This window comes from Gorilla gorilla, chromosome 11 (genome assembly GCF_029281585.2).
Source record: "Gorilla gorilla gorilla isolate KB3781 chromosome 11, NHGRI_mGorGor1-v2.1_pri, whole genome shotgun sequence".
Classification (NCBI taxonomy): domain Eukaryota; kingdom Metazoa; phylum Chordata; class Mammalia; order Primates; family Hominidae; genus Gorilla; species Gorilla gorilla.
Genome location: NC_073235.2, coordinates 72,021,126 through 72,048,745, shown reverse-complemented (window position 1 = coordinate 72,048,745; position 27,620 = coordinate 72,021,126). Strand labels below are relative to the sequence as shown.

Sequence of the window (27,620 nt, the reverse complement as noted above, 5' to 3'; positions counted from 1 at the left end):
TTGTCTCACACCACAATGTTACCTTGAAGTCATACTGCCATTTGTTGGCTTTTTGGTAACTTGAGATTTCAGAAGAAAAAATATATACTTATATTTTTACATATGCTTAATTGTATATGCCTAATTTTTCATGACCTATTATATGTTCCTTTATTTTAATATTTCTTTGTCCCATTTTTTTCCAACTTACTGCCTCTTAGCATTTCCCTTTGCTTTTAAGCATCTTCATTTGAGGGCCAGTGGATTTATGGAAGAAAATTAAATTAGTTTTGCTAATTATTGGTAACTCTTGGTAAAGATTTTGTTATGGGGAGGATGTGGAAGTTGATGCTGTGTGAGATTTGTTTAATTGAGGAAGAAAAACTATGCTTTTCTCTTCTTGTACTATTGATAAGTGAATATTATTTCATTCACACTTAATTGATTGCTTTTACTTCATTCTGTTTTAGTTGTTTACATTTCTAGAGCCACCTTGAGACATTTCTTCAAGAATAGAGAATCTCATCTCATTCATTGCCATTTCTCCAGCACAGAACGGAGTGTCTGGCGTGAAAGCACCATAGTAAATGTGTAATAAATGAATGAACTGGTTATAATATATGCTCTATCCTTTTTAGAGTTACTTCAGTTCTGCATAAACATTTGGATAGCTATAAACCATTAGAGTTGTTGAAGATAACTCAAGAATTGACTTTTCTGCATTTCCAAAGGAAGGAGTTTTTTGCGAAACTTAGAGAATTACTGCTTAGGTAAGATTAAAATAGAAATTTTGTTCAGTGTTTCATTTTCTAGCCACAATATTTGTTTTGTTTAACTATGTACAGTGGTGCTAGAAGTTATGGAGGCAAAATTGTGAAGCTTATTAGTAAAAATGTTAAGACACTTTATCTCCCTCCGTGGCCATTCTGCCAGTGCCCATGCTGGGTATATTTTGAAATGGAAATGAGGCCAGCAGGGTGATGAGTTCCCTAGGGGAGGAATGGCAATAAACTGATGAATAGCAAAGCCATTCTCCTTTCCTGCAAAATGGAGTCACCATGAAAAGATTGGGACTGCTGACGAAAGTTAAACTCCATTTGGGAGCGTTCATATTTAGGGCCTTTCGGTCTTGCATTCATGCCTATTTTAAGGCTTATTAAATTTTTGAGAATAAGACATAATGGTGATGTTGGGGAAAAAGTGTTTTATTTTCTTTTCCTCTTTTTTTTTTTTGAGATGGAGTCTCGCTTCATTGCCCAGGCTGGAGTGCAGTGGAGCAATCTTGGCTCACTGCAACCTCCGCCTCCCCAGTTCAAGCAATTCTCCTGCCTCAGCCTCCCGAGTAGCTGGGAATACAGGCGCATACCACCACACCCTGTTAATTTTTGTAATTTTAGTAGAGATGGGATTTCACTGTGTTGGTCAGGCTGGTTTCGAACTCCTGACCTCAGGTGATCCACCTGCCTCAGCCTCCCAAAGTGTTGGGATTACAGATGTGAGCCACCATGCCCAGCGAAAAAGTGTTTTCATGTAGAATTTTCCCTTTATAATTTAAAATCACCTTATTTTCTACAGATGTATCTATTTTTTTTTTTTTTTTTTTTTTTTTTTAGAGACAGGGTCTCACTCTGTCCCCTGGGCTGGAGTGCAGTGGTGCAATCATAGCTCACGGCAGCCAATCATAACTTGTTGTAGCCTCGAAGTCCTGGGCTGAAGTGATCCTCCCGCCTCAGCCTCCCAAGTAGTAGTGCTACCAAACTTGGCTAATTTTTTTTTTTTGTAGAGATGGGGGTCTCACTTTGTTGCCCAAGCTGGAGTGCAGTGGCATGATCATAGCTTACCACATCTTCAAACTCACGGGCTCAAGCAATCCTACTACCTCAGCCTCCTGAGTAGCTGGTTTTACAGGCTTGAACCAGCATGCCCATCTAGTTTGATTTCTTACCGTTATTTATTTATTTTTTTTGAGATGGAGTCTCGCTCTGTCGCCCAGGCTGGAGTGCAGTGGCACGATCTCAGCTCACTGCAAGCTCTGCCACCTGGGTTCACGCCATTCTCCTGCCTCAGCCTCCTGAGCAGCTGGGACTACAGGTGCCCGCCGCCACACCCGGCTAATTTTTTGTATTTTTTTTTTTAGTAGAGATGGGGTTTCACTGTGTTAGCCAGGATGGTCTCAATCTTCTGACCTCGTGGTCTGCCCGCCTGAGCCTCCCAAAGTGCTGGTATTACAGGCGTGAGCCACTGCGCCCGGCCTGATTTCTTACTGTGATTTCTGAAAGACCAAGCATATAGTTGAAAATGATTTTTATTATAATAAAGTGATATGCAATTACGGTTAAAAAGGTTTTGAACTGAGTAATATGAAATAACATGTTATCAGATGAGAATTTAGCGTACTAGGATGTTATAAGAAAGTTTATCTTTTTCTTGAAAAATAACTTTCTTCTTAAGATGGTAAGATGATAAGATGCTTATTGTTTCTTCACCCTTTCCATATTTAGTCTAGAATTTCACATAGACTACCTCTCAATTATGAATTTTATGTTCTAAATTAGAAATTATACACTAGCCCAGGCATGATTTATGTCTGCACAGTGGGTTTGGTTTTTTTTTTTTTTGCATGCTTTTAAAAAATTTTCTATATTTTTATGTTTTTATTTATTTTTTTTTTGTATTTGTTGTTTTTTGAGATGCAGTCTCGCCCTGTCACCCAGGCTGCAGTAGAGCATGATCTCGGCTCACTGCAACCTCCGCCTCCCAGGTTCAAGCGATTTTCCTGTCAGCCTCCCAAGTAGCTGAGATTACAGGCATGAGGCACCATGCCTGGCTAATTTTTGTATTTTTGGTAGAGACTAGGTTTCACCATGTTGGCCAGGCTTATCTTGAACTCCTGACCTCAAGTGATCCGCCTGCCTTGGCCTCCGAAAGTGCTGGGATTACAAGCATGAACCACTGCACCTGGCCTATGTTTTATGTTTTTAAGAAATATTTCAGTAGCTTTTGGGGTACAAGTGGTTTTTTGTTACATGGATGAATGGTATAGTGGTGAATTCTGAGATTTTAAGTGCACCTATCACCTGAATAATGTACTTAGTACCTAATGTGTTGTTTTTTTGTCCCTAGCTCGCCTACCAACCTCTCTTTTCTGAGTCTCTAACGTCCATTATATATCACTCTGTATGCCTTTGCGTACTCATAGCTTAGCTCACTTGTAAGTGAAAGTATACAATTTTTTATTTTCCCCTCCTATGTTACTTCACTTAGAATAATGGCCTTCAGCTCCACCCAAGTTGCTGAAAAGACATTATTTTGTTCCTTTTAATGGCTGATTAAAGGTGTATTAAATATACACCATGATATCCATGGTGTATATTTACCACATTTTCTTTATGCACTTATTAGTCAATGGGCATTTAGGTTGGTTAACATCTTTGCAATTGTCAATTGTGCTGCTGTAAACATACATTGCACAGTGTTTTTTAAAAAAATTAAATTATTCAGTACTGATGAATACTTCTAGGTATGTTAACAGAAAAATAAGAGCAGGAGTGGGAGCATCAAAGAAGATTTCACTTTCCTGTAATGTTTTGTTGCTTTTATGAAAAGACTTGAAGCACATACGATAATGTTAAAGCTTATTAAATTCTGAGTAAGGAGAGCCTTTATGTATCTCTGTAGTTTAAAATTATATCAAAAGTGTTTGAGTTACTAACATTTGAAAGTTTGGTGTTGTTATATAAAAATCATAGGCACTTCATGTTTCAGAATTACCTTCTTCCACTTCAGTGCAGATAATCTCAAGTAGATATTAGAAGGAATGTAGTCTATTTGAACTAATAATTTACATAAATTCTTATGTAAATAGGTCCTGAAACAGCTCAAAGAACCCAGAGTTTTCATGTACTGGAATAATGTCTGTTGTTGTTTTTTAACTTATTGAAATATAATCTACATAAAATATACATATGCCTTCCTCATTACCCTGTCCTCACCTCCAAGATTAGCTATCTTTATTTGTAACTGCATGGATTGGTTTTGCCTTTATACTTTATATAAATGGAATCATTAGTATGATTTCCTTTATTTTTTGAGATAGGGTCTCATTCGTTTTCCCAGGCTGGAGTACAGTGGCGTGATCTCGGCTCGCTGCAACCTCAAGTGACCTCAAGTGACCCTCCTGCCTCAGCCTCCTGAGTAGCTGGGACTACAGGCACGTGCTACCACACCAAGCTACTTTTTGTATTTTTAGTAGAGATGGGGTTTTGCCATGTTGCCCAGGCTGGTCCCAAACTCCTGTGCTCAAGTAATCTGCCTGCCTTGGCCTCCCGAAGTGCTGGGGTTACAGGCATGAGCCACTGCGCCTGGTCAGTGTGATTTCTTTTGTCTCAGGCTTCTTTTGCTCAATACTAAGTTTATAAGATTTGTTTATGCTTTTGTCGTATAGTATTCTCTTGTAAGAATATAACAAAATTTATTTATTTATTCTATTGTTGATGGATATTCGATTTATTTCCGGTTTTTGGTTATTATCAGCAGTACTGTTTATGAACAAATTCATGTATATTTTTTAGTGAACATACATGTTCATTTCTGTGTGCCAGCGAGTGTAATCATTGGTTCATAGGGTATGCATGTCCTCATCTTCAGTAGATGCTGCTGAACATTTTCTAAAGTGGTTTTACCAGTCCCTACTCCCACTAACAGAATGTACACATTCCTATTGCTCCATATCTGTGCCAACACTTGATATTTTTTTACTTTTTTTCCCCTATAACCCAGGACAGTGCTCATGCTTTTTAACTTGAGCTGTTCTGGTGGGTATGTTGTGGTATTATAAATAAATATACGCAAATATCTAAGCTTTGACAATTGAGAAGGTATCACAAGGAAAAACACCAAGTGGAGGTTGGAGAAATTGTATCTGTTGGGGATTTATTTGTAGAAAAGTATCTCAAGATTGGTAGCTCCACAATGATGCAGCTTTTTGAAGGCTTTCATTTCTTAATATAAAATAGTATATTAATTTTTTGTGGTTATAAGAATAAAATATGCAGTACTAACTAAGTGCCTGGTTGTGTCAGGCACTGGGCCAAATATATAAAAATCATTTTGAAAATTTTGGAAAACAGAAAAAAGTATATTTGAGAGGCTGAGGCAGGAGGATCATTTGAGGCCAGGAATTCAAGACTGGTGTGTTCAACATAGCAAGCCTCTGTCTCTACAAAAAACTAAAGAATTAGCAGGGTGTGGTAGTTCATGCCTGTAGTCCTAGCTACTCAGGAGGCTGAGGCGGGAGGATCACTTGAGCCCAGGACCTCAAGCTTACAGTGAAGTATGATCATGCCACAGCACTCCAGCCTGGGCTATAGAGTGAGACCCTATCTCTAAAAAAGAAAAGAAAGGAAAAAAATATAAAGAAGAAAATAAAAATTATTCATAAACTCATTCATCCACTGTCAACAATATAGTTTATTTCCTTGTTGTATACTACATATATGTATTTTTTTTCCTAGTTGACCATACAATTTTGTTTGTTTTTGGCCATTTTACCTTGTACATCATTAAGAACTACATCATTAAGAACTTTTTGTAAATCTTTTATAATGGCTGGTTAATACCCATCATATGACTGTACCATAATTCACTTATTACTATTCCCCCTCATTATTTAGATTGTTTTCACATTTTAGCCATGTAAAAAATATGATAAGGCATGGTGGTGTGCACCTGTATCCCAGCTACACCCAGCTATGTTTGGGAAGCCGAGGCAGGAGGATCACTTGAGCCCAAGAGTTGGAGATCAGCCTGGGAAACATCGTAAGACTCCCTCTTAAAAGAAAAAAAAAGATGAATAACAACATACATCTTTTACCTGGATTTTATATTAGTTTATTAGGTTAGTTTCCCAGACAGGGATTGACCATGTCAAATGATAAAATTAAAATACTTTTAAAGTTTTCAAAGCCGTACTGCTAAATTACTTTCCAGGAAGTTACACCAACTTTTTAAGTTTACTAATAGTGAATGAGAATGCCTGTATCAGTACACCCTTGCTAACACTGAGTATTAATATTACGATTATTTTAGTATGCTAATTTAAATATTTTAAATGGCCGGGCATAGTGGCTCATGCTTGTAATCCCAGGACTTTGGGAGACTGAGCTGGGAGGATTGTTTGAGCCCAGGAGTTCAAGACCATCCTGGGCAATAAAGCAAGACCCTGTCTCAACAACAAAAAACAAAAAATTAGCTGGGCATGGTGGCATGTACCTATATCAACAGTGTGTAGAGAGGCTGAGGCAGGAGGAGTACTTGAGCCCAGGAGGTCAAGGCTGCAATGAGCTATATTACGCCACTGCCCTCTAGCCTGGGCAACAGAGTGAGACCCTGTCTCCAGAAAAAAATTAATTTAAAAAATATTTTAAAAGTAACTCAATGTATTTATTTATTTATTTTTATTTTTTATTTTTTTTTTGAGATGGAGTTTTGCTCTTGTTGCCCAGGCTGGAGTGCAGTGGCACAATCTCGGCTCACCGCAACCTCCGCCTCCCAGGTTCAAGCGATTCTCCTGCCTCAGCCGCCCGAGTAGCTGGGATTACAGCGCATTACATGCGCCACCCCACCTGGCTAACTTTTTTGTATTTTTAGTAGAGACGGGGTTTTTTCCATGTTGGTTAGGCTGGTCTCGAACTCCCGACCTCAGGTAATCCGCCCACCTCGGCCTCCCAAAGGGCTGGGATTACAGGCGTGAGCCACCACGTCCAGCTATTTATTTAATTTTTTGAGATGGAGTCTCGCTCTGTCGGCCAGGCTGGAGTGCAGTGGTGCGATCTCGGCTCACTGCAAGCTCCGCCTCCCGGGTTCACGCCATTCTCCTGTCTCAGCCTCCTGAGTAGCTGGGACTACAGGCGCCCACCACCACGCCTGGCTAATTTTTTTTTTGTATTTTTAGTAGAGACGGTGTTTCACCATGTTAGCCAGAATGGGTCTCGATCTCCTGACCTCGTGATCTGCCCGCCTTGGCCTCCCAAAGTGCTGGGATTACAGGAGTGAGCTACTGCGCCCAGCCTTAATTTTGTTTTAATTTAGATTGTATTATTCCTTCCACTACTTCTATACCTAAAGTTTTTTTTTTTTTTTTGAGGCGGAGTCTTGCTCTGTCACCCAGGCTGGAGTGCAATGGCGTGATCTCGGCTCACTGCAACCTCCGCCTCCCGGGTTCAAGCGATTCTCATGCCTTAGCCTCCCCAGTAGCTAGGATTACAGGCATGTGCCACCACGCCCGGCTAATTTTTTGTATTTTCAGTAGAGATGGGGTTTCATTATATTGGCCAGGCTGGTCTCGAACTTCTGAGCTCAAGCTATCCCCCGCCTTGGCCTCTCAAAATGCTGGAATTAAAGGTGTGAGCCACCATGCCTGGCCCCAGTTTTTCAATTTTTTTTTTTTTTTTTTTTTTTTTTTTAACAATTATTGTCCTGGTGGTGGGACTCTTGCCATGGGGATTTGGGAATGAAGTAGAGAATGGGGTCAACTATGTCCTGTTTCTTTTGTTGTTGTTTGTTTATTCATTTGTTTTAAATGTTGGACTGTGTATCGGAAACAAAAAAGGAACCAATTTTATTACGTGATCACTGTATGCCAGGGCCTGACAGGTCATATCAGAAATTGAACCCAAGTTCTTTCTTCAGCGACAGCACTGGAAACATTGTTCTGACATGGACCTTTTGTTTCCCTGGGACTGTGGTTTTATTTTTGAATAAAAAATTTTGGCCTGTGCTTCAGAACAGGTCTTCCTGTTTTATTCCTTTATTCCTTCCACTATTTCTATACTTAAAGATTTTTTTTTTCTTTTCTTTTCTTTTTTTTTTTTTTTTTTTGAGACGGAGGGCATCAGGAAGACTTAGGCTTTCCTGAATAATCCTTTATGGACCTGTCATCTTTGAATTTATCTAACTCTTTTTTTTTTTTTTTTTTTTTTTTTTGAGATGGAGTCTTCCTCTGTTGCCCAGGCTGGAGTGCAGTGGCACGATCTCAGCTCACTGCAACCTCCACCTCCCTGGTTCAAGAGATTCCCCTGCCTCAACCTCCTGAGTAGCTGGGATTACAGGTGCACGTCACCATGCCTGGCTAAGCTAATTTTTTTGTCTTTTTAGTAGAGACAGCATTTCACCATGTTGGCCAGACTGGTCTCGAACCCCTGTCCTCGGCCTCCCAAAGTGCTGGGATTACAGACATGAGCCACCGTGCCTGGCCTATCTAACTCTTCTTAAATTAACTTGTATTATGCCCACCTGTGATGTTACATATATTGGCTTTTGTCCTAGTTACTAGTTCATAACTTCTATAGCTCTTGCTATAGTCTTTTGTTAACAATGTTGGGTATGTTAGGCCTCTGGAAACAGAATCTCTCTCCTGCCCCAAAGCAGGACTCTAATCTCCCTCCACCTTTCTGATCGTGGGTCTTAAGATGCTCCCCTGAGAGATCCCACCCTACACCCTGTGTGAGGAAATGTTGATGTCATGAAGCTCATAAAAACCCAAGAAGACTGGGTTTGGACTGCTTCCAGATAGCCGAACACGTGGAGGTTCCTGGAGGGTGGCATGGTCAGGGAGGGCATGGAAGCTCTGCACCCCTTCCCACATACCTCACCCTACTGTCCCTTCATCTGCATTCTTTATAATATCATTTATAATAAACCTGTAAACATAAACAACTGCTTCCCTGAGTTCTGTGAATCACTCCAGCAAATTAATCAAACCCAAAGAGGAGGTCGTGGGAAACCCAACTTGAAGCCGGTTGCTCAGAAGTTCTGGAGGCCTACTTTTGCAACTGGAGTCTGGGGTTTTTGTGGGAGAGGTTAGTCTTAGAGACCAAGTTCCCAGCCTGTGGGATCTGACACTGTCCCCAGGTAGATTGCGTCAGAACTGAATTGGACACCCAGCTGGTGTCCGCTGCTTGGAAGAACTCCCACACATTTGGTTACAGAAGTCTTCTGTGGCTGATGATTGTTGTGGTTTGAGATTAGAGGAGAAACATAGTTTGAAAGAGGTTTTTTTGAATCATCATCTTACCTATTAATTGTAGTACTCATATATATTCATATTTTAATACATATATATTTTGGGTTTGTTGCTGATGTATTTTATTCTTTTCGTTTTTCATTTTGCAGTTATTTGAAAAATAGTTTCATACCAACTGAGGTGTCTGTTCTGGTCTGTGCTATTTCCCTGCTCCCTTCTCCTCACTTGGACGAAGTGGGGATATCCCGAATTGAAGCCGTTTTACCACAGTGTGACCTAAATAACCTGAGTAGTTTTGCCACATCTGTTTTAAGATGGATTCAGCATGATCACATGTATTTGGATAATATGACTGCGAAACAACTGAAACTACTTCAAAAATTAGATCACTATGGTCGTCAGAGACTACAACACAGCAACAGTTTGGATCTGTTACGGAAGGAACTTAAATCTCTCAAAGGAAACACGTTTCCTGAGTCACTTCTTGAAGAAATGATTGCTACTTTACAGCATTTCATGGATGATATTAATTACATAAATGTTGGGGAGATTGCATCTTTTATTTCTAGTACTGATTACCTCAGTACTTTGCTACTTGATAGGATAGCCTCAGTGGTTGTTCAGCAGATTGAAAAGGTGAAATTTAAATGGTAGACATTAATTTTATGGAGTTGTCAACTTCTGCAAGCATAATTTTTATCATAGGCACTTTGAGAACTTGGATTGGAATTTGAGGTTTAAAAATTAAATAAATTCTGGGTCAGATGTGGTAGCTCAAGCCTGTAATTCCAGCGGTTGGGAGGCTGAGGTGGGAGGATTGGTTGAGCCCAGGAATTAAGGCTCAGTGAGCTATGATTGCACCACTGCACTCCAGCCTGGGTGACAGAGTGAGACCCCGTCTCTTAAGAAAAACAAAGAAAACTCTGGTTTCTGTTTCAGCGATTTGTTGTTCCTTTCCTTAAAGTCACTTTCTTATTCCGGCATTGTAGATTTTGAAAGATCAGCAATCATTCTTTGGTTCATTACAGTATTAAGATTAGTAATCAATTCTTTGAGGATACTCATATTAGGACAGTGGAGTATGAATGATTTTTGGTTTTACTTTTTCTTATTTCTATAATCGTGTGGTATTATTTTTACCATTTAAAAGCAATTATATTCAAAAGTGTGAGATAAGCTTGAAAACTGAGAAAATTATAAGGTATCCATTGGCAACTGTATTCTTAAATTGTCATTGCATCTTCTTGCAGATTTATTTCTGGGACTTACTTGTAAAATGCCGCTTTATGGATTATGTGAGAAGCAGCTCACTTACAAAATCACTATCATAAATATATCAGGGCAAGGCCTTTATTTAAAAGACAGTGTTTCTCACAAATGAAAATAAAAAGTTTGTCTTAACTTGCTTAGTATGGTGCCTGGAAGTCATTAAGTATTGGATGAATGAGTGAAAAATGAAATAAAAAAGCAAATGAAAGAAAAATAAATGCTAGTGATTATAATTTAAGAAACTTCTTTAATTATATTATGATTATTATATAAAATGTACTGATTATCATGGAAATTGCTGATACTGTTTCCTATTCAATTTAGTGACTAATGAATTCTGAAACAGAATTTATTTACTTATTTTAAATTTAAATAAAGACAGGGTCTCACTATGTTGCCCTGACTAATCTCGAACTCCTGGCCTCAAGCAATCCTCCCACCTCAGCCATCCAAAGTGTTGGGATGACAGGCATGAGCCACCACTCCCAGCCAGAACAGAATTTTACACCTAACAAAATAAATTTGTAAATTATCTGATTTACTTCTTTTTTGTTACATTAACACTTTTGGGGTTATTAATAATGTTGGTGGGGTTAAATAAATTATAGCAGGATGGAAAAATTAATAAGCAGGGTGATATATTTATTATTTAACTGTAGCGATGATAGGAAAAGATTTCTCCTAAAAAATAATTAGGTAAAAATTTTGTCTTATTTTCCTAAAGTTTAAACTATAAATTTTTTGTTCTTTTTATACAGATCCATCCTTTTACAATCCCTGCTATTATTCGTCCATTCAGCGTATTGAACTATGATCCACCTCAAAGGGATGAATTTTTGGGAACTTGCGTGCAACATCTTAATTCTTACTTAGGTAGGTATATTGTTTGGTAATACATTGAGTGAATAAGTCAGAGGATACTTGTTGCTGCTGAGCTAGGAGATGTCCCTCATTTAAAGGGTAACCATAATAGCCATGAATTATCTACCTAAAAAAAGGTTTTTTGTTTGTTTGTTTGTTTTTGAGACAGTCTTGCTCTGTCGCCCAGGCTGGAGTGTAGTGGCACGATCTTGGCTCATTGCAACCTCTGTCTCCTGGGTTCAAGTGATTCTCCTGCCTCAGTCACCCCAGTAGCTTGGACTATAAGCATGTGCCACCACACCCGGCTAATTTTTTGCATTTTTAGTACAGACAGGGTTTCACCATGTTGGCCGGGGTGGTCAGGAACTCCTGACCTCAGGTGATCCCCCCGCCAAGGCCTCCCAAAGTGTTGGGATTACAGGTGTGAGCCACTGCGCCCGGCCCTATAAAAACTTTGTATCCATTTTAATTATGAAAAATGTCAAACTTGTATAAAGAATTAAACAAAGAACACATATATACTCACCGTGTAGATTCAATAATGTTAACATTTTACAGTGTTTGCCTTATCCGTTTGTTTCTCTGACTCTCTTATTTTTTTTCTGAGCCATTTCAAAGTTGTAGGCATTGTGACCCTCCATCCCTAATTACTTTAGCATACATCTCCTAAGAATAATGACATTCTTCTGTACCACCACAATACTGTTGCCACACCTAAGAAACTTAATCATAGTCCCCTAATATCTAATACACAGTTCATGTTTCAGTCTCCCTAAGTGTTACCAAAATACATTTTAGAGTAGTTGTTTTGCGCCCAGTATTCACTCATTGTGTTTGGTTTTTATCTCTTCAGTCTCTTATAGTTTAGAATTTTGTTTCCTTTTTTTCTTTTCTTGGCATTGACTTGTTTTTTTTTTTTCTTAACTTTTTGTTATCCAGGTTTTCAAATATACAGAAAAATTGAACAATACAACAAACATCTGTGTAATAAACTGTAGCCCCACAGTCATGATTGAGTATTGATTAACATTTGCCACATTTGCTCTGTGTATGTGCACAAGCGTGTATGCGTAATGATGAACCTTCCAGTTGTCAGCTCTATGTACTTCAGGTTATAAGGACATTCTCCTATGTAACTACAATACTGGTATCATTACCAGTACCAAAGAAAATGAACAAGTACCATCTACTACCTAGTCCGTAATCAAATTTTCCCGAGTCACCAAATTATCTTTTATAACTTTTTTTTTTTGAGACAGAGTTTTGCTCTTGTTGCCCAGGCTGGAGTGTAATGGCGCAATCTCGGCTCACTGCAACCTCCGCCTCCCAGGTTCAAGCGATTCTCCTGCCTCAGTCTCCCGAGTAGCTGGGATTACAGGCATGCGCCACTACACCCAGCTAATTTTGTATTTTTAGTAGAGACGGGGTTTCTCCATGTTGGTCAGGCTGGTCTCGAACTCCCGACTTTAGGTGATCCACCCACCTCAGCCTCCCAAAGTGCTGGGATTACAGACGTGAGCCACCGTGCCTGGCTATAACTTTTTTTTAAACAACCAGCATTGAGTAGTTATGTCTTTTCCTCCATCTTTTTTGCTTGATATTTATTTTTATAAAATGATTGGCCATTTATTATAAATTGTGCCACATTCTGGATTTGTCTGATTGTTTTCCTTTAACTTGCTTCTCCATCTCCTGCATTTGCAGTAAACTAGAAATTAGGTATAGATGCTTGGTTAGGTTCAGATTAAACATTTGCAGCAAAAATAACTTGTATGTAGTGCTGTGTACCTTATATTTAGATCACATCTGGAGGCACATAATGTCTGATTGTTTCTGTCTATTTAGATTTTGGTTTTTTTTTTGAGACGTAGTCTTGCCAGATTGTTTTTTAAAAGTAAAAAAATGTTTCTTAAGAACCTTAATAGATGTTTGTGAATTGTTTGAAGGGTTGCTGCTCTTATGCTGATTATTTTGCATCTCTCAAAAAGGTCTTTAAAAAAATTATCTTTTAAATTTAGAGATGGGGTCTTGCTACATTGCCCAGGCTGATATCAAATGCCTGGACTCAAGCGGTCCTCCCACCTTGGCCTCCCAAGTCCTGGAATTACAGGCATGTGCCACCACACCTGGCCAGAAAAGTCTTTTGGTAATATTTCAGTACTAGAAAAAAGTAGAATAGAAATAGTCCTTCCTGCTGTTAGCCTTAGCAGAAGCAATATGTGAGGACAGCAGAGACAGGAAATTACTTTTTCTTTTTCCTTTTCCTTTTTATTTTGGGTCCTGAGTTGTGTTTGGAACAGTTTGACCTTGAAGGATTAGCGCTTTATGAGACTTTTCTTCTCAGACTCACACTATGTACTTGTCAGTATGATATAGAAGCTTTAGAGGAGAAATGCTCAGTAACCGTTCCTTTTCAGTCAACACTTTCCATGTACTTACTGTCAGGTATTCTTCTAGGCACTGGAGATACAGGAGAGAGTAAAAACAGATAAACTACCATGATCGAGTTTACTTTCTGTTAGGGGGAGATTGACATAAACAATAAACAAGGCTGTAAGGTCAGATGGTGATAAGTACCTTCAAGAACATTAGAGCAGGGTAAGTGTGTAGGCTGGAGCATCATGGTAAGTGTGAGATGGAGTGCTATTTTGGATAAGGGATTCAGGGACTGCCTCTCTGAGGAGATGTCATTTAACCATGGATTAAATGAATTGAGAGAGTGATGCATGTCAAGAGATAGGGAAGAGAGTCCCAGGATGAAAGAAAGGGAACTGGAAAGGGCCCTCAGGTGAGAGCATGTTTGTTTTTTTCCAGGAACAGTGGATTCAGTGTGGCAGGAGTAGATGAGGGAGACCGAGTTGGTAGGAGATAAAGTTGGAGAGACAGCCAGAGACTGGTTTCCTCAGATCTTTTTGCTCTGCCTGAAGAGTAAGAATTACCCAGTTATCTACCAAGCAACAGATACTGAGAGCTTCCTTATCCAGCATAACATGTTAGGCTCTACATTAGGGATTTATATAGATCTTTAGACCTCTGGTGAAGCTGGTGTGAAACAAGTATAAATATATTAATTGTGTCTGCATCATGCTAATGGACTTTGCTACATTTTTGTGGGATCTATGGGCCAGACAGCATCTAACCATGTCTGATACTACTGTGTCACAGCCTACAACGTGAGGCTGGGATATGTATATGTATATGTGTATATGAATGTGTTGCATGTATGGTATACATTTATACCCCTTTTTAGTAACACAACTATATGTAGAAAGATGAGACTTTAAATTGAGACTTAGACTGTATTCTCCTGGTTGTTCAGTCATGTGTCGACAACCAGAAGGAAATGAAAGTGCATCTCTTCCCAGGTTCTCCAAATAGAGTCTTAGAAATTAGAACATTTTGTTGCTAAAGAGTATAAGGAAAGAAAGATTGATAAGTACAGCTTTGAGTTTTTAAAACTTAATCAGAGAAAGTTTTAAAAATTCCTAGGGAACTTTATAAGTAAAATTTTAAATAACTAATGGAGTAATAATTTTCATTGTTTTGAGTAAAGATGAATTTTGCCAGATTAGTTTTGCTGGTAGAAATCATCACTATTAACTTCATTTATGATCTGGTCTTTCTTTATTAAATAAACTTAGAAAAAATTGAAAAGGAAAGATTTAATGTTGTCTCTTCTGTCCTTAGTAAGAATACCTATGCCAGTCAGGCATTTTAGGTGACCCTTTCCGCCACATTAGAAATGTCTCTTGGATGAGGCAAATCAGGTAAATAGTTGAAGCCTTATACTGTGGGGCATCTGCCATGCTGCTGGGTGACAAGTAAAGGAGGAGGTGCTAGGCAAGACCTCAGCCTCAAACATTTGTACACTCTGCTTGGAGATCTGAGATTCCCAGAGAGCAGCATAGTATAACAATCCAGGCTCCAGAGCTGGACATTCTGGGTTAAACCCTACCTTCCGCTGCCAACTCTGATCTTGGGCAAGTCATTTAACCTCTCTGCTTCCTAATGTTTATTTATAAAGTGGAGATAATTGTTTCTACTGATATAAGATATAAGTGAGTTAATATATCTAAAGTGTTTAGAATGGTATGTAACATATTCTGAACACTATTGTATTATCATCAACACTGGGATCACTTCTTTTTACATGCACCACTGTCCTTTTGTTTTGGATTCTTTTTCCAAGGCTATTTTTAAAACTTCTTACTAAAGTGTAAAAACAAATGTTCGTATAACTTTAGTATAATACTGTGAATTTATTCAAATTGAATCACCTAGGGAATCAGTACTGAGATCAAGACACAGAGTATTATCACAGTACCCTTCTCCTCTTGTCCGCTTTTCCTACTTGGCCCCCACCCAAAGGTAACCACTTAACCATTATCCTGTCTTGTAACAGTGTAGATTAGTTTTGTCAAGGCTGTGTATCATTTTTTTTTAAAACCTGGCTTTGCCTGAATAAATTATAAGTGTATATATAAGTGAGGCAGCTATACCTTTAAAAAAATCTTAATTTTCTTTTAGGTATATTGGATCCTTTTATATTAGTGTTTCTTGGTTTCTCTTTGGCCACACTTGAATATTTTCCAGAAGATCTGCTAAAGGCAATTTTTAACATCAAATTCTTAGCTAGATTGGATTCTCAACTTGAAAGTATGTATCTATCTTTTAATTTATTTAATTATCTGTTGTACTTTATATCCAAGTCTCAGGTCTATCTATACTGAAGAATTTTAATGTTAATAACTTTTTTCTGTTTCTAATAGTATTCATGCTTATTGTAGAAATTTGGAAAACACAGGAATAAAATAGAAAATAAAAAATTACCCATCTTACTAACAAGTAAAACTACCACTTTTAATGTTTTGGAGTATTTCTTTTCTGTCTTTCTCCTTCTCCTATGTGAATGTTTATATATCTGTGTTTTTTTGTTTTGTTTTGAGACAGGGTCTCACTCTGTTGCCCAGGCTGGAGTGCAGTGGTGCAGTCATAACTCACTGAAGCCTTGGACTCCAGGATCAAGTGATCCTCCCACCTCAGCCTTCCAAGTAGCTGGGACCACAGGCGTGTGTCACCATGCCCAGCTAATTTTTTTTTTTTAAGAGCTGGGATCTCACTGTATTGCCCAGGCTGGTCTCAAACTCTTGAGCTCAAGTGATTCTCCCTCCTTGGCCTCCCAGATGCTGAGATTATAGGTGTGAGCCCCCGCACGCAGCCTGTATTTAATTTTAATTTGTTAAATTTTTTATTTTTATATTTTGAGACAGAGTTTTGCTATGTTGCCCAGGCTGGTCTCTAACTCCTGGCCTCAAGTGATCCTCTTGCCTTGGCCTCCCAAAGTGTTGGGATTACAGGCATGAGCCACTGTACCCAGTCCCTATATGAATTTTATTTTATTTTACATTTCTTTCTTTTTCTTTTTTTTTTTTTTTTTTTGAGATGGAGTCTTGCTCTGTTTCCCAGGCTGGAGTGCAGTGGCTCAATCTTAGCTCACTGCAACCTCCGCCTTCCTATTTCAAGTGATTGATCCTCCTGCTTCAGCCTCTCGAGTAGCGGGGATTATAAGTATGTGCCACCATGCCCGGCTAATTTTTCTATTTTCAGTAGAGACGAGGTTTCACCATGTTGGCCAGGTTGGTGTTGAACTCCTGACCTCAAGTGATCTGCCCACCTTGGCCTCACAAAGTGGTAGGATTACAGGCATAAGCCCCCATGCCTGGCCCCTATATGAATTTTAAAACAAAATTTGGATTATTTATATATTCACTTTTGTATGCTGCCTTTTTCCATCTAACTATATTTTGAGCAATTTTCCATGTTATTAAATATTTTTTGATGTCTTTTTTTATTGGCTACATAATATCCTATTACATGGATATAATAAAATTTGTCACAGATTGTTTCCAATTCCTCATCATTGTAAGTAATGATTTGTTATACATGAATCATTGTTTCCTTAGGATAAAATCCTAAGTGTGGAGTATTAGGTGAATGAAAATTCTTGGGAGTATTTTTTTTTTTTTTTTTTTTGAGACAGAGTTTTGCTCTTGTTGCCCAGGCTGGAGTGCAATGGCATGATCTTGGTTACCCAAAACCTCACCTTCTGGATTCAAGCGATTCTCCTGCCTTGGCCTCCTGAGTAGCTGGGATTACAGGCATGCACCACCATGCCTGGCTAATTTTGTACTTTTAGTATAGACGGGGTTTCTCCATGTTGGTCAGGCTGGTCTTGAACTCCCGACCTCAGGTGATCCACCCACCTCAGCCTCCCAAAGTGTTGGGATTACAGGCATGAGCCACCGTGCCCTGCTGGGAGTATTTTTTAAATGTACTTTTAACATTCATGATTAATGAGAACAGTGCAGGAGTTGGTCCTAATCATGTCACTGAATGTAATAATTTAAAAATATAAAGCATACGTTTGTAAATTAGAAATGTAAACAGTTCTAAATACTGTTAGAATAAAAGCATCTACTAATAGTGGGGATAAATGAATGTGAAAAAAATGGGTTGTCTTTCCTAGGTCTCAGCTATCAAAATTCATTAGTATTTTATTAATTTCAGTTTTATCTCCATCTCGAAGTGCAAGAGTCCAGTTTCATCTTATGGAGTTAAATAGATCAGTCTGCTTGGAATGCCCTGAGTTTCAGATTCCATGGTTTCATGACCGCTTCTGTCAACAATATAATAAAGGTTTGAATTTTCTTTTAGTCAGATAGCAAAGTTTAATTCTAAAGTAAGTTATTAGGTAGTACATTGTTAATCTTGTTATACTTAAACATGACATGAGCCTTCCCAAGAGTGCCATGACCTGTTTAATATTTTATATGAGATATTGTAGGTGAAACATTATAAGAATTTCTTCATATTTGGGACATAACCCTCCTAGTTGAGAGTAAAGAACTTGTATTGAATTTAGTGTCATTATATAAGACACTACATTGAAGCTCATATTGAAATTATTAATCTTTATTTTTCAGTTTGTAGAATTGGGATGATTTTCATTAAAAAACTGATTAAGTCCGGGCGCGGTGGCTCACACCTGTAATCCCAGCACTTTGGGAGGCTGAAAGGCGGGCAGATCACCTGAGGTCAGGAGTTCGAGACCAGCCTGACCAACATGGAGAAACCCCATCTCTAACAAAAATACAAAATTAGCCGGGCGTGGTGGCTCATGCCTGTAATCCCAGCTACCTGGGAGGCTGAGGCAGGAGAATTGCTTGAACTGGGGAGGCAGAGGTTGCAGTGAGCTGAGATTGCACCGTTGCATTCCAGCCTGGGCAACAAGAGCGAAAACTCCGTCTCAAAGGAAAAACAAAAGAAAAAAAAGATTAAGTAGACTAATTATTTATTTTTTTATAAAGGTATTGGTGGCATGGATGGAACGCAACAGCAGATTTATAAAATGTTAGCAGAGGTGCTAGGAGGAATCAATTGTGTAAAAGCCTCGGTTCTTACGCCTTACTACCACAAAGTAGGTAAGTTATTGGGTAGGTTATTAGTTACTTTCAGAAAATCAAACTAATTTGAGTGGAATCATCTTATCAGTTGGAATTTTTAAAAGTTTTTTGAATTTTTTTCAAGTTGTTATTATTATTAAAATTTTCAAACGGAGGTAGAAAGAGCAATAGAATAAATCCTCAAGTTCCCGTGGCCCAGTGTTGATAACCAAGAGCGTTTTCTATTCTTTAGAAAAAAAAAAAAAAAAAAAAAAATTAAGGTCAGTCCTCCACCAATTCTAAGTAAAACCCAGATTCAGATTCACTGAACATTTCTGGATCTTCAAAAGATTCTGTCTTCTCCATTCAGTGTGTGAAAATAAGGGAAATGACTCTTTAATTTCTATTTCATTGTTTTAAGTTCATCTGAAAAACTAAGTTGGTCTATCAGCCTGGATGAAGATTTCCAAAGATACTGTGCTTGATGCTAACCTGATTAATCTTGTTTCTCAACTGGTCTAGTTGTAGAACGCATTCTGATTGAATTGTGGATCACATAAAGCTGGTGGACTAACTTATGTTGATTGCAATATAAAATTTTCAAAGATATTGCCACATTCAAGTGGTGATCTTAAATGAAAAAGATAAAATTTCAAGATAATTAACATAAACTTTCTAAATTTAGGTTTAGAAAACCTCTGCATATACAGGATATTTAAAAGGATTATAAACTTGGTATAAACTAACAGTGTAAATGGTAGCCAAAAATCAAATACTATTTAAACTATATTGTTAATAATAACAAAAAAGTTGGTAATCCCATTGTTTTCTATTTTTTAGACACCTTAATTTTTTTTTTTTTTTTACATGTTGTCCTTTTTAAGAGACAGTGACAATTAGGGTCTAGAAACAAAGGAGGACAGATAGTGAAGGATCTTGTCTAATCATGTCGTATACAGAACTAGAGAGGACTAGGATTGCATGGATTTCAATCCTTGAGCAAGTTCTTCTGAACCTTGTTAACTTCTTCAGTGAAATGGGGATAATAATGCCTACTTGATAGGATTAACTGAGATATTGCATGTAAAGCATTTAACACTATCCTTGGAACATAGTAAGTGCTCAATGAATTTATTTTTATTTTAATTTTTTTATAGAGACAGGGTCTCACTATGTTGCTGGTCTCAAACTCCTGGGCTCGAGTGATCCTCCTGCCTCAGCTTAGCCTCCCAAAGTATTGGGATTACAGGTGTGAGCCACTGTGCCCAGCCCAATAAATCTTACTTGAAAAAAAAAAAAAAAACGATGTTTAGTCTGAAAAACAGAAGTCTTATGGGGACCATAATGTTTTAAAGTGTTTGAAGGATTGTTAAGTAGAAGAACTAGATATCTCTATCTCAAAGATGAACAAAATGGTAAAAATGAAAGGAAGACTTTAACTTGGTATAATGAGAATTATTGACTGCTTTCTGAAGAAGTAATGTTGAGGCAGAGGCTGAGTATTCAGATGATAGATGTGTGTGATTTTTGCACTGGGCAGGAAGGTGAACTAGATAATCGTCAATGCTCTCATCTTGTGCTACAAAACACAACTTTCCTTTGATTTTATGTTAATCAGGATTGAGTTGGGTATGAGTGACAAAAATACATAAATTGGCTGGGCTCAGTGGCTCATGCTCATACACATAGTCTCAGCACTTTGGGAGGCTGAGGTGGAAGGATAGCTTGAGCTCAGGAGTTTGAGACCAGCCTGGGCAATGTAGTGAGACCCTGTCTCTAAATAAATAAACAAACAAACAAACAAACAAATAAATAAATAGCAGGTATGGTGGTATGCCCCTCTAGTCCCATTGCTCAGGAGTTTGAGACCAGCCTGGGCAATATAGTAAGACCCTGTCTCTAAATAAATAAATAATTATCAGGCATGGTGGCATGCCCCTGTAGTCCCATTAGGAGGCTGAGGTGGGAGAATCTCTTGAACCCAGGAGTTGAGTCTACAGTGAGTTACAGTCACGCTACTGCACTCTAGCCTCAGTGACAGAGCAAGACTCTGTCTCTAAAACAAAAACAAAACAAAACAAAAAACAAACATTGAAGCTGGGCATGGTAGTGCAAGCCTGTAATCCTAGCTACTTTGAGAGACAGAGGTAGGAGGTTCACTTGAGCCCAGAAGTTTGATACCAGCCTGGGCAATATAGTGAGAAGCCATCTCTTTTTAATACTTTTCTTTTTTTCTTCAGAAAAATAGGAATATAACCCCATCTCTTAAAAAAAAATTACATGAGACATGCTTAACATAGAAAAACTAGAAAAGGAAGATAACAAAAAAGAAAAATTACCCATGATATAGCCACTGTTTGCTTTTGGTGTCTGTTTTCCTAACTTAGAAAAAAAAAAAAGACAAAAAGGTTTTCTTCTGTAGTGTTTGTGTTTTAGTCCTTTTCTGCTGCTACAACAAAATACCTGAGACTGGTTAATTTATAAACAACAGAAATTTGGCCGGGCGCAGTGGCACACGCCTGTAAACCCAGCACTTTGGGAGACGGAGGCGGGCGGATTACCTTAGGTCGGGAGTTCGAGATCAGCCTGGCTAACATGGTGAAACCCCATCTCTACTAAATATACAAAATTAGCTGGGCGTGGTGGCGCATGCCTGTAATCCCAGCTACTCCTGAGGCTGAGGCAGGAGAATCGCTTGAACCCGGGAGACGGGTGAGCCGGGATCATGCCACTGCACTCCAACCTGAGCGACAGTGAGACTCTGTATCAAAAAAAAAAAAAAAAAGGAAAAAAAAAAAAAAACAGAAATTTATTTTTCACAGTTCTGGAGGCTAGGAAGTCCCAGCTCGAGATACCAACAGGTTTGGTATCTACTAAGGACCTAGCCTCTGCTTCCAAGACGGTACTTTGAATGCTGTGTCCTCCCATGGCAGAAGGGACAGGAAGGCAACAGAGGATGCTCTTTTATAGGGTCACTAATCTTATTAATGAGGGCTCTGCCCTCATGACTTAGTCGTCTCCTAAAGGTTCTGCCTCTTTTTTTTTTTTTTTTTTTTTTTTTTTTGAGAAAGGGTCTTGTTCTGTCACCCAGGTTGGAGTGCAGTGCAGGAGTGCCGTGGCATGATCACGGTTCATTGCAACCTCTGCCTCCAGAGCTCAAGTGATTCTCCCACCTCAGCCTCCTGAGTAGCTGGGTCTACAGGCACACACCACCACACCAGGCTAATTTTTGTGTTTTTTGTAGAGATGGGGTTTCACCATGTTGCACAGGCTGGTCTTAAACTCCTGAGCTCAAGCAGTCCTCCTGCCTCTGCCTCCTAAAGTGCTAGGATAACAGGTGTGAGCTACCACGCCTGGCCTAAGGTCCCACTATTATTATTAACACATTGATGATTATGTTTCAACAGATGAATTTTGGGGGACACATTTAGATCATAGCAGTTTATAACTTTATATGTTGTGAATATTTTTCTATGCCAACAGATATGCTTATACAACATCTTTTTTAGTTACTGCATATTTCATTGAGTATGCTATGATTTAATCAATCTGTAAGATTTTTTTGCTGGTATGTCCATCTGTGAAACAATGCTGCAATTTCATATAACAACAATAATAGATTTATCTTTATATATTGCTTATTATGTGTTAGACACCATTTTAAGTACTTCGTAAGTACTTGTGTGTGTGTATGCATATAGTAAACTTATATCCCTATGAAGTATGTAAATTATTTGCAGATGAGGAGACTAAAGTCCACAAACATTATTGATTGCCCAAGGTTATATACCTGGCAAATGACAGAGCCAGGATTTGAGCTTGGCATTCTGGCTCTAGAATTCATTCTCTTAATGAATTCTATATATTTCATCTTTCATAATTAACTTAAAGATGGTTCAGTGCCTGAGTTTTTCACCAGAGTTCCATCTGATTCTTTTCAAATCACAGACATCATTTCAGGAAGTATATTTAAAAGATAAGAATGACTTTAAAAACATAACAACAATATCATTATCATCCTATAACCATTAATAATAATTTCTTAATATCTTTTAAGAAATGTTCAGCAGTATGGGAAATTTAACATAAGTAGAGAGATATGGGAAATTTTAGATAAAATTTAACATTTTATTGAAATGTTAGATTTGGCATACTATAATGAACTCAATGATCAAGGATTGAAGGTAGTAGAATTATGGGAAATGTCACATAAGTAGAGAGATATGGGAAATTTTAGATAAAATTTAACATTTTATCGAAATGTTAGATTTGACCTACTATAATGAACTCAATGGTGAAGGATTGAAGGCAGTGGAACCTATTCCTCATACGTCTCATGCACTGCACCCCTATACCTTTGCTTTTCCTGTTTTAAGTGTCTTTTATGTTTATTTTATAGTTTGTTTGTCCAAATTGGGATCTTAACATTCCACTTGGTTGGTTTGCAGTTTTTGGTTCAACTTTTCCTTTCCTACTTCTTTTTTTAACTTAAAATTTGAGAATAAGTTTTTTTTTTCCGCATTTCGAACTTTTCTAATTGCAGCCCTGTGATAACATTTAATATGTCATCTGATAGTTTTTAATGTTTTTACTGTAAACCTGGGTTTGCTGTAAACCATTAGTGATATCTAGAGATTTGATTAGATTTTAGGGTTTTTTTTTAGGTTTTTCTTTTTGGCCAAAAACTTCATAAGTGGCTTGTACTTCTTTTTGCATCCTCTCAGGAGGCACACAAGGCTGGTTGTCTTTTTCTTTTTCTTTCTTTCCTTTTTTTTTTTTTTTTTTGTCTGGCTCTGCTGCCTAGGCTGAGGTGCAGTGGCACAAGCATGGCTTACTGCAGCCTTGACCTCCTAGGTTCAGGGGATCCGCCCACCTCAGCCTCCTCAGCCGGAGTAGCTACCACTACACCTGGCTTATTTTTTAAGTTTTTTGTAGAGATTGGGTTTTGCCATGTTGCCCAGGCTGGTCTGGAACTCCTGAGCTCAAGCAATCTGCCTGCCTCGGCCTCCCAAAATGCTGGGATTACAGGTGTGAGCCACTGTGCCTAGCCTGGTTGTCTTTTATATATTAAGACTCATCAGTGGGTTCGTATGTTGTCAGCTGATTCATTCAACAGAAAGTTCCTCTGTCAGCTTTTCACCTGCTGATTTTAGCAGTTATTAATGATCACTCATTGCCTAAATCCATCATTCAGAGGGGTGGTAAAGTAGCGATATTCTACATCTATCATGCCTTCTACATTTATTAGCTGGAATTTGTCTAAAAAGGACTTTCCCATATCAACTGTTTAGTTACTCTTATGTACAATTCATGTAGAAAAGACAGGATAAATGCTTGTATCTTTTTCTTTATTAATTTTCAGATGAGTTGGTTTAGCTTTCTCCAAATGTAATCAAGAGCCTTAAAGAGATTGAAACTCTTTAATGTGATTTGGCCTAGCCCAGTGCTAAATGTAGCCCAGTACTTAATATTGTTTTGTAATTCTTCTGGTTGATTTTTTTATTGATTGATTTCCAAAGAGAGGTGCCATTGGACCAGATCTTATAAAAATAACTTGGATAATTTGAGAGGTTCGTCATTCTTTTGTGAGTGTGTGTGTGTACAAATATTACATGCATATATATTTCAAATATATCTTAAACTTTTATCTGTAAGACTTTACCTAATTCATACTACCAGTTTCTATGCTTCCTTAAGATTTTGAGTGTATCTTGGATAAAAGAAAAAAACCTCTTCCATATGGAAGCCATAATATAGCATTGGGACAACTACCAGAAATGCCCTGGGAATCAAATATCGAAATAGTTGGATCAAGGCTGCCACCAGGGGCTGAAAGGTAATTTGTTTCTTAGTTTTAGATTGTATTAATATCTAGATGTTAAATTTGGTGTACTATACTGAAGTCAGTGATCCAGGACTGAAGGTAGTGGAATCTGTTCCTCATATGTCATGCATTCCACTTTTGTAACTTTGCTTTTCCTCTCCTTTCTGCTTTAATGTTCTCCCTTCTTCTGTCCAAAGCCTAGCAATCTCCCTAACTAAAGTGCTAAAAGAATTGTCCTCCACTGGAAGTAAAATAGTATCTTCTTTTGTGCTCCCATACCTCTCTACTTTTCTCATAGCACTTAGCCACTTCCTACACTGCATTACAGTAACTTACTATACATCATGTGTTCTCTGTTAGACTATAAGCTGTGTTGCTTCATATTTGTACCTCTCACAGTGGTTTACATATAGTAGGCATGTGTAAATATATATTGGACCAAAAAAATGGATGAAAGCAGACAAATATTTACAATAATTTTGTGTAACTAAATAGGTTTGTCATCAATTACTAATTTCTTAGTAGAAACATAACTTGATATACTCATTTATATTCATTGGCTTTTGTTAGTTTATAAAGATGCAGTCTTGTTTCTGAAAAGCTTGTAATTATTCAGTTTCTTATTCTGATTTTAGGAGTAAATATTTTTTATCTTATGTAGGATTGCTTTGGAATTTTTGGATTCAAAAGCACTTTGTAGAAATATCCCTCACATGAAAGGAAAATCTGCTATGAAAAAACGACATTTGGAAATTCTGGGGTATCGTGTAATTCAGGTATGAAATACTCATGTAATTCAGCCTCTAAAAAGCCCAGAGACACTAGCTGTACATGTGCTTCCTTTTAATGTGAAAGTTCCAGAATTACCTTTTTAAATATATTTTTTAAAATGTATCACTCAAACAGGCCAGATACAATAGCTCATGCCTGTAGCTACTTGGGTGGCTGAGGTAGGAGGATTGCTTGATCCTAGGAGATTGAGGCTGCAGTGAGCCGTGATCATCCCACTGCACTCCAGCCTGGGTGATAGAGCAAGACCCTGTCTCATAAAAATAAATAAATAAAAGTTGTCATTTATTTTATTGTCTTTAGAATATCCATATCTTGTGATTTCTATATCTTACAAAGGAGAGAGGCACTGTAGAGATGGATAGAGTTATCAGAGGAAACAACTACGTATGAATATAGAAGACTATGTAGGAAAAAATGTCCATCATTGGTATTGTAGGAAAAGGAGGATGAAAGGAGCAGAAAAAAGTATTCTAGGCAATGTCAGAAGGACCCACTTGGCTTCCAATAGAGGTTCACAGGCTATCCTTATGTAAACTAATTTCACAGGATTCCTACAGCTTTGATCAGTAGTGCTTATATGTCTTCCTCAATGTTTTTTGTTGTTGCTTTAAAACTTTCATTCAAACTACATTACTTATTTTCAGATTTCCCAGTTTGAATGGAACTCTATGGCACTGTCAACAAAGGATGCTCGGATGGACTACCTGAGAGAATGTATATTTGGAGAAGTCAAGTTATGTTTGTAGTTTTTATTTAAAATGAATGTTATGTGTTACGTTTGGACTTATTTTAATAAAGTGGCCTGTCTCAATTAAAAAATAGGTACAAATGTCCTAAGGTGGGAACATGCCTGGCATGTTTGAGAATAACAAAGGATCCAGTGTGGCTGGAGCAGAACAAGTGGGGAGTGGGTTGGGAGTGTATAAGAGAAAAGATAAGAGATAACAGAGTCAAATACAACCTCTTGGCTACTCTGAGCGAGATGAGAAGCCATTGGAGGCTTTTCAAGCAAGGAATGATATGAACTCACATTTTAACTGCGTCACTTTGGCTACCTTGTTGAGATAAGAAAAGACTACGATGAGGCAAATGTGTAAGAAAGAAAACTCTTTATGAGGTCATTGCAATAATCCAGACAACAATGGATGGTGGCTTGGAGAGAGTGGCAGCAGTGGAGGTAATAAGAAGTAGTGAGATTTTTTGGATGTATGTTGAAGATAAAGGCAACAGAATTTGCTCACTGATTGGATATAAGGTATGAGACAAATAGGAGTCAAGGATAATTCTAAGTTTTTGTCCTAAGCAACTAAGAGGATGTCATTAGCATTAACTAAGATGGGGATAGTCTACAGGAAGAGCAAGATGGGGGGCAGGTGGTGGGGGTTGATCACAAGTTTGTTTTAGATATGTTGAGTTTGTGATGTCTTTTAAACATCTAAGTGGATATATCAAATAGAGAATTCAGTAAATGAGCTTGGAGGTCAGGGAAGAGGTCCAGGCCCCAGATATAAATGTATAAATGTCAGCAGTATTCAATGCCATGAGAGTAGATGAAATCGCTTAAAATGAGATTAGAGAAGAGTGTGAATGGAGGAGAGGTCTGAGGACTGAGTTTTCAAGTGCTCCAACATTAAAAGATTAAGAGGAAGAGGAGGAATCAGGAAAGGAGACTGAGCAGGGATGGCCAATGAGGTAGGAGGAAGGAAGGTAAGTAATACTTCGTAGAAGCCAAGTGGATAAAGCATTTCAAGGGGGAGGTGAGTAGTTGTATCAGATGCTGCTGATAGGTCAGGAAAGATGACAAATGGGAAATGGCTATTAAATTTAGCAACATGAAAATCATTAGTACTTTGAAAATAGTCGTTTTGAAGTGGTGCATGTGAAAGCCTGACTTGTTCAAGAGAAAATGGGAGGAGATACATTTTCTCCTAAATGGAAGCAAAGAAATGGGGTAGTAGCTGAGTGGACCATCTTGACCTGGTGTAATCCTACACACTGAGGGAATAATGGCTTTTCCCTGTCTTACAACACATTTATTCAATAAAATGGTTATTAAGGGCCTACTATGTGATATAATCCCCAACCCTTCCTCTAAGAGTGGTGGTTTTGTGCTCAGCAGGCCACAGCCTAACTACTCTCACTTACGCCACCTGGTGGTGGTGGAGGTAATTGACCATCTGAACCGTGGCTATCTTCTGACTCCATGACCCTCTCAATTCATACTATCTCAAAATAAGTTGGTAGCTGGAGTGCCTTCAATCATAAGCATAGCTTTAAAATATGTGTCTTGCATGTAAATTGCTTCACTGATGTTTGGCTTAGGCTTAGTTGAAGTACATGTTTAAAATATCCAATGACTTTGCATGATTTGAACTCCAATACTTAATGATTTTGTGGAATATTAACTTCACAAAACGTTTTGTGAAAAACA

At 38.1% G+C, this 27,620-nt stretch overlaps 1 protein-coding gene across 10 annotated transcripts in view; it reads left to right on the top strand.

The window, feature by feature from the left end:
* Positions 1 to 26,008, top strand: part of FASTKD1 (FAST kinase domains 1) — a 44,152-nt gene extending 18,144 nt beyond the window's left edge. For 6 of the 10 annotated variants that reach the window (XM_055379131.2, XM_031008449.3, XM_055379130.1 and 3 more), the window contains 9 exons: positions 618 to 749; positions 9,151 to 9,637; positions 11,029 to 11,143; positions 15,659 to 15,787; positions 17,699 to 17,827; positions 18,499 to 18,612; positions 24,271 to 24,409; positions 25,059 to 25,173; positions 25,834 to 26,008. In XM_055379131.2, the coding sequence (XP_055235106.1) occupies positions 618 to 749; positions 9,151 to 9,637; positions 11,029 to 11,143; positions 15,659 to 15,787; positions 17,699 to 17,827; positions 18,499 to 18,612; positions 24,271 to 24,409; positions 25,059 to 25,173; positions 25,834 to 25,935 (1,462 nt within the window). In that variant the 3' untranslated portion in view covers positions 25,936 to 26,008. The remainder of the gene's footprint in view (positions 1 to 617; positions 750 to 9,150; positions 9,638 to 11,028; positions 11,144 to 15,658; positions 15,788 to 17,698; positions 17,828 to 18,498; positions 18,613 to 24,270; positions 24,410 to 25,058; positions 25,174 to 25,833) is intronic. The other 4 variants (XM_031008451.3, XM_055379134.2, XM_055379135.2 and 1 more) reach the window with 1 other exon arrangement.
* The last annotated feature ends 1,612 nt before the right edge of the window (positions 26,009 to 27,620 follow it).